Source organism: Taeniopygia guttata, chromosome 23 (genome assembly GCF_048771995.1).
Source record: "Taeniopygia guttata chromosome 23, bTaeGut7.mat, whole genome shotgun sequence".
In the NCBI taxonomy this organism is placed as follows: domain Eukaryota; kingdom Metazoa; phylum Chordata; class Aves; order Passeriformes; family Estrildidae; genus Taeniopygia; species Taeniopygia guttata.
In genome coordinates, this window is record NC_133048.1 from 2,333,220 (window position 1) to 2,346,783 (window position 13,564).

The following is a 13,564-nucleotide window of genomic DNA, read 5'->3' on the forward strand; positions in this document are numbered from 1 at the left end:
GGCCCCGGCGCATGCGCACGCGCTCCCGCGGCTGTCCCCCTCACACTCACACTCGCACCGGGCGCTTCCGCCGCGGCAGTTCCGGCCCGGGCGCTGCGCGGGCGGTGTGGCCGCTCCGCTCCCGCCGCTCTCGCCGGCCCGGCCCCGCTTCCCTTCCCCGCCACCGCCTCATGCAGCGCCGTGACGACCCCGCCGGTCGTTTATCTCGGGGACAAGGCCCCGGTGGCCGCGCACCGCCGCGCCGGCAGCCCCGTGGCGGAGGGGCCCGCGGGGCCGCAGCGCAGCCGCCGCCGCCCGGTGTGGCCGCGATCGGTGGGGCATCAGGGCCGGGGGGATCCGGTATGGTCGGAGGCAAAATGGAACCTGAGAACAAGTACCTGCCCGAGCTGATGGCCGAGAAGGACAGCCTGGACCCGTCCTTCACGCACGCCATGCAGCTCCTCACCGCAGGTACCGGGGGCACGGCGGGGAAAGCGGGTCCCGGTGGCCGTTCTGAGGGGTTGCAATGAGATATTTCCCTGTGGAATCGCAGGTTATTTCCCTGTGTAAAGCGCGAGTTTTGTGTGGTTTATTGGTGGTTATGTTGTGTTACGTTGTGTGAGCTTTCGTGGTGTGGCCTTAGCCAGACAGGAAAATCAAAACCCTTGAGATAACCGAAATGACAGGAGAATCCAGAGAATCAAAAGCCTTCGGACAACTGAAATTAAAGGAGAACCAAGAGAATCAAAACCCTTGAGATAACCGAAATGACAGGAGAATCCAGAGAATCAAAACCCTTGAGATAACTGAAATGAAAGGAGAACCAAGAGAATCAAAACCCTTGAGATAACCGAAATGAAAGGAGAATCAAGAGAATCAAAACCCTTGAGATAACCGAAATGAAAGGAGAATCAAGAGAATCAAAACCCTTGAGATAACTGAAATGAAATAATTTTAAAATAATTTTAAATGAAATAATTTTTGAAAATACTTTTAAAATATAAGTTTAATAGTTGAAATAAAACGTGGCTGTATTTATTTTTTTTTAATAATAATTTTATTATTTAAGTTTAAAAATTGAAGGAAAACCTGGTGGTAATAGGAAATCCGCTGCTGATAACTGTGATGTTCAAGCGATGCTCAGTTCTTCCATCACCTCATCCCCGAGCTCCTTCCAGTTTCCAGGGTGGGAGTGACAATCCCAGGGGACAGTCCCAGTCCTGGAATGTCCCTTAGGACCCTCTGGTGACCTGCTTTGGGACCAGCTCCTCTCCTTTGCTGACAAGCCTCAGGCTGTTGGTAATGCGAGTCCCATAAAAATCCCTAAAAATAGCTGGAAGAAAAGGAGCTGTGTCCCAGAAATCAGGGGGATTTCTGTGGGGAAATCGGGAGGATTGCTCGGATGCTTTTTTTTTAGTTATTTTTTATTATATATTTATTATTCTATTTAGTTATTTATTTTTAGTTATTTCCTTTTAATTATTTATTTTTGCACCTGCTTTTAAAATTGTTAATATTATTATATTTTTATCATTATATTTATCATTGAATTTATCGTTATTATGTTAATATACTTATAATTATATTTATTACATTCATCATTATATTATTATATTTATAATATTTATAATTATATTTATTATAACATTTATTATATTTATCATTATATTTATAATTCTATTTATTATCATATTCTATTTATTATTATATCTATCATTAAATGTATCGTTATATTCATTATCATATTTATTATAATTTGTATTGAGATTTTTAAATTATTTATTAGAAATTTTTATTATTCTAATTAATTAAATTATTAAACTTAATTTTATTACATTTAATAATAATTTATTTAATTTAAATTTAATTTTATTACATTTAATAATAATTTATTTAATGATCATTTTTCCAATTATAATTTATTTAATGATTACTTAAGTTATTTGAATTAATAATTTAAATGTATTAATTGGAATTTTATTAATTATTTATTTCCTCACCTGCTTTTTTTCTTAAATATTTCTTTTTCTCGGTGCTTAAAAATGCAGAGTTTTGCTGCAGCTCTGGAGGTTTTAGGAGCTTGTTTTATGCAGGGAATAATTCTTGGGAATTGCTTTTCTCCCATTGTGCAAACAACCCGTCATGGCATCACCCACCAGCATCTTGATCTAAATAAATGGGGTTTGTAATCCGATTTTCCATCGGTTTCATGGGTTTGATTAATAAAATTCTTCACCCAGCTCGGCTGTGACGCCTCCCAGCCAAAGGAAACCCAGGGAATTTGCAAATTCCCACATCCTGCAAAGCCTCCTTCACCTGAGGGGTGTGACGAGAATTTAGGGAGGGGTTTTTATTCATTAATTTATTCATTTCATGACTGCAGCTTTGGGGGATGTAAAATTGCAGCAGCTCCAGCTGTGGGTATTTTGAATTTTTTTGGGGGGAGCATTCCCAGTCCCAGTTCAGGGTGAGCTGAGCAGGAAAACAAGAAAGAATTGGAGGTAAAATGGTGGGTTTAAGTGATTTTTTTTTGCCTGGATGACCCCCAGAGTGCTCTGGATAATTTGGAATTTCACTCTGGGCCAAAGCTGTGATGCACAACTCCAGCAAAATGATTTCCAGACGCAGAACTCATCCTGAGGGTCAGCAGAATTCTAATTCCAGCCTTTTTTTCCTTCCCAGAAGTGGAAGTTGGACTTCCTTCCTGCTGGAATTCTGCATTCATTTCTTTTCCAACATCTTAAAGTTGTCTAAAATATTTGGTGGTTCTGTATTTGTAGAAGAAATTGGCTTTTTTTTTTTCACTGGCAATGATGGGATTCGTATTGATTCCACGGACTCTGGCGTGGAAAGGGTTCTGTTACCCTGAAGAAAAACTGAAAACTGGAATTTCTTGTATTTTCAAATATAATCCTTCTGATATTTGGGGTCTGTGTGACCTTCCTTTTCCATAGGAACAAGAAAATCCTTTTTTTTTTTTTTTTCCTTTGGGTTTATGCTGTGGAAAGAGCAGGGGAGGTGTGAAGGGCACAGCCCTCTCTGCTTTGGGAAGATGGGATCTATCCCCTCGTGTGGTAGCTAGGTGTGGGGTTTAGGGTTTTTTGGGAATTTTAGCCGGTTTTATTTCACGGAGAAACTGCAAGGGAGAAGAGCTGAGCTTCCCAAGGATGTGTGAGCTGTGTGGGGTGGGAATGAGAGCAGGAGGGAGGTGCTGGGGACTCCCGCACGGAATTCCCTGCTGGATTCAGGCCAGATCCGGAACCAGGCTGTGCAGTGCTGGCAGTGGGAAGGGCGAGGTGGCAATGTCACCCCTGGGAGCCAAACAGGGATTAGAGAGGCTGAGGTCACTGCAGGTGAGAGGGGTCACCCTGGAGCTCCTTCCACGTGGAGCCCAGGCTCTCCTGACGTGGAGATTCCCTCCATCCCTGTCCTTCCCAGAGGATATCCTGTCCCCTGACTGCCACCTGAAATTGTCCCCAGCTCTCCCAGGCTGGCTTGTTCCCAAACCATTTCACCTTGCACTTTTCCATTTCTGTTTTGTTCAACCATGGCAATGTTCCCCACTGCTGGTGCTGCTGTGGCCATTCCCATTCCCACCTCAGTGTCCATTCCCCTTCCCACCTCAGTGTCCATTCCCCTTCCCACCTCAGTGTCCATTCCCACCTCAGTGTCCATTCTCCTTCCCAGTGCTGTGGCCATTCCCGTTCCCACCTCAGTGGCCATTCCCACCTCTGTGGCCATTCCCATTCCCACCTCTGTGGCCATTCCCATTCCAACCCCAGTGGCCTTTCCCACCTCAGTGGCCATTCCCCTTCCCACCTCAGTGGCCATTCCTGCTGCTGTGGCCATTCCCATTCCTGCTGCTGTGGTCATTCCTGTTCCCACCTCAGTGGCCATTCCCATTCCAACCTCAGCAGCCTTTCCCATTCCCACCTTTGTGGCTATTCCTGCTGCTTTGGCCACTCCCATCCCCAGAGCTGTGGCCATTCCCACCTCAGTGACCATTCCTGCTACTGTGGTCATTCCCATTCCCACCTCAGTGACCATTCCTGCTGCTGTGGCCATTCCCATTCCCACCTCAGTGGCCATTCCCAGGAGTTTCTCCCGCCTGTGCCACATCCCAAATCTCCCCCCGTGCCCCTTCTCCTGGCAGTGCCCTCCCTTCCCAGCAAAGCCCCAAAGGCAGAGCTGCCTGCCCAGGAATCCCGGGCTGGAATCCCGGGCTGGTGTTTTGGGGAGGGAAACAGTGGGATTAGGATTGCCAAATTCTTGGAATCTGGTCAGGAACTGTTCTCCTTCCTGAGAAATCAACCCAGCCGGGAAGCAGGGGAGGATGGAGGGGGCTCTGCTTTCCTCAGAGGTGCCACCCCCAAATTCTTTAGGGTTTGGGGATTTTTTAGGGGTCATTCTACTTGGAATTCCCAAAGCTTGGAGGAACATGGAATTCCCAAAGCCTGGAATTCCCAGAGCTTGGAGGAGCCTGGAATTCCCAAAGCTGGGAATTCCCAGAGCTTGGAGGACCCTGGAATTCCCAAACTTGGGATTCCCAAAGTTTGGAATTCCCAAAGCCTGGAATTCCCAAACTTGGGATTCCCAAAACTTGGAATTCCCGAAGCTTGGAGGAACCTGGAATTCCCAAACTTGGGATTCCCAAAGCCTGGAATTCCCAAACTTGGGATTCCCAAAACGTGGAATTCCCGAAGCTTGGAGGAACCTGGAATTCCCAAACTTGGGATTCCCAAAGCCTGGAATTCCCAAAGCCTGGAATTCCCAAACTTGGGATTCCCAAGTCTTGGAAGAGCCTGGAATTCCCAAACATTTCTTGTTTGTCTGCAGGGTGCGCTTTCAGGAATGGTTTTAGAAAAACAAATTATTTAAGGGTTTTATGTTATCCTTAACCAGGCAACCAGTGCAACATTTGATTTCCAAATCTTGATTATCTGCTCTGTTCTTGCAGCTAAAATTTTAAAAAACTCCATAAAACGAACCAATGCAGCTTTTTTGTCTTATTTTACAAATTTGGCAGTGTGTGAACTTGAGGGTTTTTTTTTTGCTTTTGCTTTGTATTTTGAGAAAAATCGCTTCTTAAAAGAAATCTCTTGAATTTTGCTTTAATTTTTAAAATTAAGGAGTCATGGTGACACTTGTCAGGGAGCCATGGGGCTGCTGGGAGTAGAAATACAAAATTCAGGTTTTTTTGCACAATTTCTGTGTCATGGTTTGAACCCATCAAAATCTCTGAGTTCTGTGTTCAAATCTTCCAGCTAAAACTCAATTTATATCACTGAGCCCACAACAAAAAATTTAAAATAGGGATGATTTGATGATTTTTCCTTGAGGTTGGATTGATCCTGAAACGTCACAATTTGTTTTTTTCACCTGCTGAAACGTCACAATTTGATTTTTTCACCTGCTAAAATGTCATAATTTGATTTTTTTCACCTCTCCTGCTAAAGAACCTGAAATGAGGATTTTTTGATGTGATCAATTTGGGATTTTTTTTAGGATCGGCACTAATTTGGGATTGTTAATGATGGATTGACTCCAAATTTGGGGGAATTGGTTGGCCTTGAAATAAAAATTGTGGTTTTATTACCCCTGAGAAGGGAAATCCAGACTGTTTTCTTCTGGCAAATGCTGGGAGGGTTATTTCTGCATCAGGAAAATGAATTTTTAAACCATTTTTTAAAATTTTAACAAATGCCTGGAAGAGGATTTTCCATCTCCTGGCTTCTCTCAGTGAAAACAGAATTTAATTCCTAATTAAATTCCCTTCATGACCTAATTCCAGCAGGTTTTTGGGACTGGCACATCAAGCCACCTCACTGAGGTTTTAAAACTCATTTTTAATTCACCACAAGCAATTAAAAAAGCAAAAAAAAAAAATCTTAATTTTGGGAGGTGAAATATTGGTAGAATTAAGAATTTCTGGGCCTGGCTTTTATGGTGCACACCTGAGGGTTGAAAAAGCCACTTAGGAATGATTTGTGTGATAAATCTGAATTTATTTCATGAAATGAAGCTGGGAGAATTTCCTACCTCACACCACACTGGGTTAGGAAATAAAAACAATATTCCAAATAATTCTATTCCAAGTAAACACATTGATGTTTATTGGGAATAGTTTCAATTTAACCAAAAACTCATCGTGCCTGCACGTGTTGCCACCGCTAATTAAACAAAATAAATTTGAGTTGGATGATGGAAACTTGCTGATTTCTGTCACAATTTAGTAAAAAAATAGTGAATTTTGACGTAATTTGGGCTGGTTTGCAGATTTAGATTCCTTGTGGTATTTGTAGGGTTCTGTCCTTGTGATTCCATTTCTGATCTGCTGCTGATTTAAGTAAAATATAAAACAGCCCTGGTTTTATATTGTTATTTCTATTAATAATAGTTATATTTGTATTATTTCTATTATTTTTGTTTTGAAAATTTAAAAATTAAATTCAGATAAGCACACCTTATCTCCAAAATATATTAATTTATATTATTTTTATTATTTTTGTTTTATTTTTATTTATAAATTGAAAGAAGCACACCTTATCTCAAAAATATATTAATATTTATATTATTTTTCTTTTTTTTTTTTTTTATTCAGAAATTGAAAAAATCCAGAAGGGTGAGACAACAAAGAAGGATGAGGAGGAGAATTACCTGGATTTATTTTCCCACAAGAATATGAAACTGAAGGAACGAGTTCTGATCCCTGTCAAGCAATACCCCAAGGTGAGAGCCCGAAAAAAACAACAAAATCTTTGAAATTTTCTTATTTCAGTGGGATTTTGACTGGCAAAGTGGCAACAGGAATTAAATCTTCCTTTTCCACCAAAATTCAAGATATTTCTTTTAAAAAAGGAAGGAGTTGGTTTGATTCTCTGCAAGGTTGCAGGGTTTTATTTGTAATAAATTGAATTTTTCTAATATCTTGGGATAAGTGGTGGGATCTTGGATTGCTGGAACAGAGAATTCTGTGTGGAGGTTTTTTTAATGTTTTTTTTTATATTTAACTCCTTAAAATTTGCTGGAAAGCTGCTGCAGAATTGATGTTGGGATTGAAACACTTCATTTAGCTGGATTTTTCTGCTGGGGCTTTTATTTTTCATGAAAAGAAAGGTTAGAAAATTGAATTTTCCTTTTGAAACAACTTTAATTTTCCTTTTGAAAGTGGAATTTTCCTTTTGAACTTTAAGTTTTCCTTTTGAACCAACTTGAATTTTCCTTCTGAAAGTTAAATTTTCTTTTTGAACCTTGAATTTTTCTTTTGAACCACCTTGAATTTTCCTTTTGAACCTTGAATTTTCCTTTTGAACCTTAAATTTTCCTTTTGAATCTTAAATTTTCTTTTCAAAACTTAAATTTTCCTGTGCATTTTTTTTTTGTGAGGTGAGGAGAAAATTAAAAGTGATTTTTTTTTTTTGTCAACTGCCAGAAAATTCAGAAAAAATTTCTTGGTGTTTTTGAGCCCTGGAGCTGATTTTTTTTTTTTTTGTCTGTGTATGTTTTTTTTTCTTAATTTCCAGTTTAATTTTGTTGGGAAGATTTTGGGACCCCAAGGCAACACCATTAAGAGACTTCAGGAAGAAACTGGTGCTAAAATCTCTGTACTGGGGAAAGGTTCCATGAGAGACAAAGCCAAGGTAAGAGAAAACAAAATTCCATTTATGGTGTGAGAATTAAAGCATTTTATTCAAAATTAAACTAGAAAAAACTTCAAGGAAAGATTGAATTAAAATTAAATTACTTTTAATTAAATTTTAAATTAAAATTGAAATTAAATTTAAAATTATAATTAAATCTGTTATTTAATTAGAACTGAAAAGTTCGAATTAAAATGAAAATGTAAAAAATTAGAATTTTTAATTAGAATTAAAAAGTTGTTAAAATAAGGATTATTCTCCTGAAGAGCCATTCACTGAAAGGATATTTTTCCCCCTCTATAAAAAGATAAAAATCCCTTTTTTAGCTGCTCCCTCTGAAATCTTTAAATTTTTCTGGTTCACTGGAGATGTTGGAGCAATGTGATAGTTTTTGGTGAATCACAAATTACCAGAAGGGGGTTTTAAACAGCAAAAAAGAATAAAATAAATACAATAAAAATGGTACTAATAAAACTTTAAAAATGAGAAATAAAATAAATTTAAAATTTAATAAAATAAAAATAATGAAAATAAAATTTTAAAAACTAATTCAATGAAATTAATACAATGAAATGTCAAAACTAAGATTAATTTTAAAAATAATAAAAATAAAATTAAAAAAATAAATTAAATAGAAATAATATAAATAAAAATTTAATAAAATAAAAATAATGAAAATAAAATGTAAAAAATAAAGCTAATCAAATAAAAATAGTAAAAATAAAATGTTAAAAAATGAGTAATTTTAAATTGAATATAATTAAAATAATAAAAATAAATTGTAAAAAATAAAGAGTAAAAATAAAAATAGTAAAAAATAAAATTTTAAAATAAAATTAAAAATAAAATAAAATCATAAAAATAAAATGTAAATAATAAAACTGATAAAATAAATATAGTGAAAATAAAATAAAAATAATAATGAAATAAATAAAATTAAAATAATAAAGATTAAATAAAGAAAATAAAAATAATAAAAATAAAATTTAAAAATAAAATTTAAAAATAGTAAAAAATTTTAAAAATAAAATAAAAATAGTTAACAATAAATAAAATAAAAATAATAAAAATAAATTTAAAATAAAATAAGAAAAGTTAAATAAATTTAGAAATAAAATTTTAAAATAAAATAAATAAAATTTGAATAATAGAAATAAATTTTAAAATAAAATAAAAAATAGTAAAATAAATTTAGAAATAAAATTTAAAAATTAAATAAAATGAAAATAATAAAAATAAATTTAAAAATAAAATAAAAATAGTCAAAATAAAATTTAAAAATTAAATAAAAATAATAATAATAAAATACATAAAATAAAAATAAATTTAAATTAAGACAAACAATTAAAACCAACTAAAATGAAGATCAGGATCTCATCTGGGTGTTCCCCAGCCATACAAGCCCCTGTCGGGCTCTGTCAGGCTCCCTCAGCCCGTTTCCCATCCCTGTCTCGGCTCTCTGTGCTCCCTGCAGGAGGAGGAGCTGCGCAAGGGCGGCGACCCCAAGTACGCGCACCTGAACATGGAGCTGCACGTCTTCATCGAGGTCTTCGGGCCGCCCTGCGAGGCCTACGGCCTCATGGCCCACGCCATGGAGGAGGTCAAGAAGTTCCTGGTGCCTGTGAGTGCCACCTCCTCCCGTCCCCGGGAGCGCTGGGGGTGCTGGAATGGTTCTGGGAGCTCCAGGGAGTGCTGGGAACCTCTGGGATCTCCAGGAACCATTGGGAATGGTTCTGGCGTCTCCAGGGAGCTCTGGGATGGTGCTGGGATCTCCAGGGACCATTTGGAATGGTTCTGGGATCTCCAGGCATCGCTGGGATGGTTCTGGGATCTCTGGGATCTTCAGGGGCCATTGGGAATGGTGCTAGGATCACTGGGAACTTCTCAGATCTTCAGGTACCATTTGGAATGGTTCTGGGATCTCCAGGGAGCTCTGGGAACCTCTGGGATCTCCAGGGACCATTTGGAATGGTGCTGGCATCTCCAGGGAGCTCTGGGATGGTTCTGGAATCACTGGGATCTCCAGGGAGCTCTGGGAGAACTGGGAACCTCTGGGATCTTCAGGGGCCATTGGGAATGGTGCTGGGATCTCCAGGGATCGCTGGGATGGTGCTGGGATCACTGGGAACTTCTCAGATCTTCAGGGACCATTTGGAATGGTTCTGGGATCTCCAGGGAGCTCTGGGATGGTTCTGGGATCTCCAGGGACCATTGGGAAGGGTGCTGGGATCTCCAGGAAGCTCTGGGATGGTTCTGGGATGACTGGGAACCTCTGGGATCTCCAGGGAACTCTGGGATGGTGCTGGGATCACGGGAACCTCTGGGATCTCCAGGGACCATTGGGAATGGTTCTGAGATCTCCAAGGATCACTGAGAGGGTTCTGGGATCTCCAGGAAGCACTGGAATGGTGCTGGGATCTCCAGGATCCTCACTGATCTTTATTTTTATCCTTGTTTCCGTGCTTTCTGCAGGATATGATGGATGATATCTGCCAGGAGCAGTTCCTGGAGCTCTCCTATCTCAACGGGGTCCCGGAGCCCAACCGCGGCCGAGGCGGCCCCGGGCGGGGCCGGGGGGCAGCCCCACCTCCCCCTCCTCCTGTGCCAAGGTATTCCCAAAATCCCAGCCTGGGAATGCTGCCTTCCCCCTCCGTTTTTTTCCTTGTTTTCTCTTTCCTCTATAAAAATCCTGAAATACAGAAAAACGTCCCTACCCCACATTGAGCCGATCCACAATTCCCAGCTCTGAAAATGCCCATCCTCAGCAGCTCCTGACCACTTTTCTGTGTCCTCCGCAGGGGCCGTGGGGTTGGTCCTCCTCCTCCTCCTCCTCCTCCTCGGGGTGCCCTGGTGCGGGGAGCCCCCGTGCGCGGGGCCATGGCCCGGGGGGCCGCGCTGGCCCGGGGGGTGCCGCCTCCGCCGGCGGTGCGGGGCGCTCCTGCCCCCCGGGCACGGGCAGCCGGCATCCAGAGGATACCCCTGCCCCCTCCGCCCGTGCCGGAGACCTACGAGGAATATGTAAGCAGCTGTTAATTAGAGGTCATTAACGGGGTGAACGGGAGGGTTGTGGTGGGGTGGGGGTCAGTGGGGTCACCAGGGATCCTTGGGAATGGAGTTGGAGTCACCAGGGATCTGTGGGATCGCCAGGGATCAGTGGGATGGTGCTGGGATCGCCAGGGATCAGTGGGAATGGTGTTGGATCACCAGGGATCAGTGTGGTCCCCAGGGATCCTTGGGAATGGAGTTGGGGTCACCAGGGATCAGTGGGATCCCTGGGAATGGTGCTGGGGTCACCAGGGATCAATGGGATGGTGCTGGGATCACCAGGGATCAGTGGGATCACCATGGATGAGTGGGAATGGTGTTGGATCACCAGGGATCAGTGTGGTCCCCAGGGATCCTTGGGAATGGAGTTGGGATCACCAGGGATTAGTGGGATGGTGCTGGGGTCACCAGGAATCTGTGGGATCACCAGGGATCAGTGGGATCCCTGGGAATGGTGCTGGGGTCACCAGGGATCAATGGGATGGTGCTGGGATCACCAGGGATCAGTGGGATTGCCAGGGATCAGTAGGAATGGTGTTGGATCACCAGGGATCAGTGTGGTCACCAGGGATCCTTGGGAATGGAGTTGGGATCACCAGGAATTAGTGGGATGGTGCTGGGGTCACCATGGATCAGTGGGGAGGTGTTTGGATCAGTGGGATCACCAGAGATTCCTTGTAATGGTGTTGGGATCATGAGGGATCAGTGGGATGGTGCTGGGATCACCAAGGACTGCTGGGAATGGTGCTGGAATAACCAGGGATCAGTGGGGTCACCAGGGATCCTTGGGAATGGAGTTGGGGTCACCAGGGATCAGTGGTATCCCTGGGAATGGTGCTGGGGTCACCAGGGATCTGTGGGATCACTAGGGATCCCTGGGGATGGTGCTGGGATCACCAGGGATCTGTAGAATCACTAGGGATCCCTGGGAATGGTGTTGAGATCACCAGGGATCACTGGGGTGGTGTTGAGATCACCAGAGACCATTGGAATGGTTCTGGGATCCCACCAACTGCTGGGATGGTGCTGGGATCACCGGAAACCTTTAGGATGGTTCTGGGATCACCAGGGACCATTGGGATGGTGCTGGGATCATCACAAATACTGATACACCTGAAACTTTGGTTTCTCTTCTCAGCAAAATGGGGTTTTTTCCACCGAAAAATTCAGAGATTGAGGGTTGTACATGTGTGGTTTGGATGACACAGATTTATGGAATATCCTGGAATCATCCAGCCCAGCTCCTGGCCCTGCACAGACACCCCAAAATCCCACCCTGTGCATCCCTGGGAGCGTTATCCTGGAGCTCAGGGGAGCCTGTCCAGTGCCCAGCACCTTCCCCTGATAACAATCCCAGCTCTGCTGGCACATGGATTTATCCCTGGGGATGGAATGAGTCCTCTCCTGGCACACAGATTTATCCCTGGGGATGGAATCATTCCTAAGCACCAGCAGGATTCATCCCTTCCCAGCCCTGGGGCTCTCTCTGTGCTGTGCCTGAGCCTTTCCCTGTGGCAGGCCAGGATTTCCAGGCTCCTCTGGAATCTGCTGTGGGTTTGGTTCCGTTTTGCTCCTTCTGTGACACTTTTGTTTCCCCATCCTCGCCAGGGCTACGATGAAACGTACGCAGAGCAGAGCTACGAGGGCTACGAGGGCTACTACAGCCAGGGCCAAGGGTGAGTTGGATTTCCTCTTCCCAAAGGAATGCTGCATGGCCATTTCCCTCTTTTTTTTCCCCCCCCCCTTTTTTTCCCCCCTCTTTTTTTTTTTTTCCCTCTTTTTTCTCCCCCTCTTTTTTCTCCCCCTCTTTTTTCTCCCCCTCTTTTTTCTCCCCCTCTTTTTTCTCCCCCTCTTTTTTCTCCCCCTCTTTTTTCTCCCCCTCTTTTTTCTCCCCCTCTTTTTTCTCCCCCTCTTTTTTCTCCCCCTCTTTTTTCTCCCCCTCTTTTTTCTCCCCCTCTTTTTTCTTCCCCCTCTTTTTTTTTCCCCCCTCTTTTTTTCCCCCTCTTTTTTTTCCCCCTCTTTTTTTTTCCCTCTTTTTTTTCTCCTCTTTTATTCCCCCCTCTTTTTTTTACCCCCTCTTTTCCCCTTTTCCCCCCCTTTTTTTTTCCCATTTCCCCCCTTTTTTTTCCCATTTTCCCCCTTTTTTTCCCCTCTTCTTTTTTTCCCCCTCCTTTTTTCCCCTGCTCTTTTAAATCCCATTTAAAGTCAATGGAAGCACTGCTGAGCTGTAAATTCTCCTGGAATCTGGGGGATGACACAGAGCATCTTGTCTTTTTCTGTGTGTAACCACCTCGTTGCTTTTCCAGGGATACAGAATATTATGATTATGGACACGGGGAGGCACAGGAAACCTACGAAGCTTATGGTATGTCTGGGAATTCTGGGATAAGGAAGGGGTTGGGAATTGCTTGTGGTCAATTTTGCACTTTTCCAATGTCTGGATAAAAAATGAGGAGAACCTCGTGGTGTTTTTATTTAGGTCTGAACAACCTCTGTGGATTTAGGTTCTTCTCAATCTTGATTGTCTCAACGATGATACTTTAAAAAAAAAAATCAATTTTTAAACTCTGGAAATGTCTTCGTTTCCTTGTAGCTTTAGAATATTTCAGGTCTGGATTTCCACCCACAGCACTTGTGTTTTCATGGGCTGGGTTTTATGTGGTTCCATCTGCTTCCTTCATCCTCACAATCCCTGATCCTGACTCCCAAAAGCTCTCCTTAAAATTCCACGTGGCTGGAACCAGTCCCTTCCACAGCTGAGTGAAGCAGGTGGTGACATTCCTGACCAGCTGGAGATCCCTGGGGTTTGGGAATTCATGTCCTGGCAGAATAAAGGAAGCAGAGTTGTTGTCTGCTGCTCACCTTGCTCCAGGTTTAAATTCAAATCCAGGAGCATCGAG

General features: G+C 42.5%; 1 protein-coding gene across 2 annotated transcripts in view; it reads left to right on the top strand.

The window, feature by feature from the left end:
• KHDRBS1 (KH RNA binding domain containing, signal transduction associated 1) overlaps positions 1–13,564 on the top strand; it is a 20,375-nt gene continuing 6,811 nt past the window's right edge. For both annotated transcript variants that reach the window (XR_012051787.1, XM_030290306.4), the window contains exons 1-8: positions 1–450; positions 6,581–6,708; positions 7,503–7,619; positions 9,094–9,240; positions 10,092–10,228; positions 10,418–10,637; positions 12,273–12,340; positions 12,971–13,029. Coding sequence is in view for 1 of the 2 variants with exons in the window: in XM_030290306.4 (XP_030146166.4) it covers positions 12–450; positions 6,581–6,708; positions 7,503–7,619; positions 9,094–9,240; positions 10,092–10,228; positions 10,418–10,637; positions 12,273–12,340; positions 12,971–13,029 (1,315 nt within the window). In the remaining variant the exon portion in view is untranslated. The remainder of the gene's footprint in view (positions 451–6,580; positions 6,709–7,502; positions 7,620–9,093; positions 9,241–10,091; positions 10,229–10,417; positions 10,638–12,272; positions 12,341–12,970; positions 13,030–13,564) is intronic.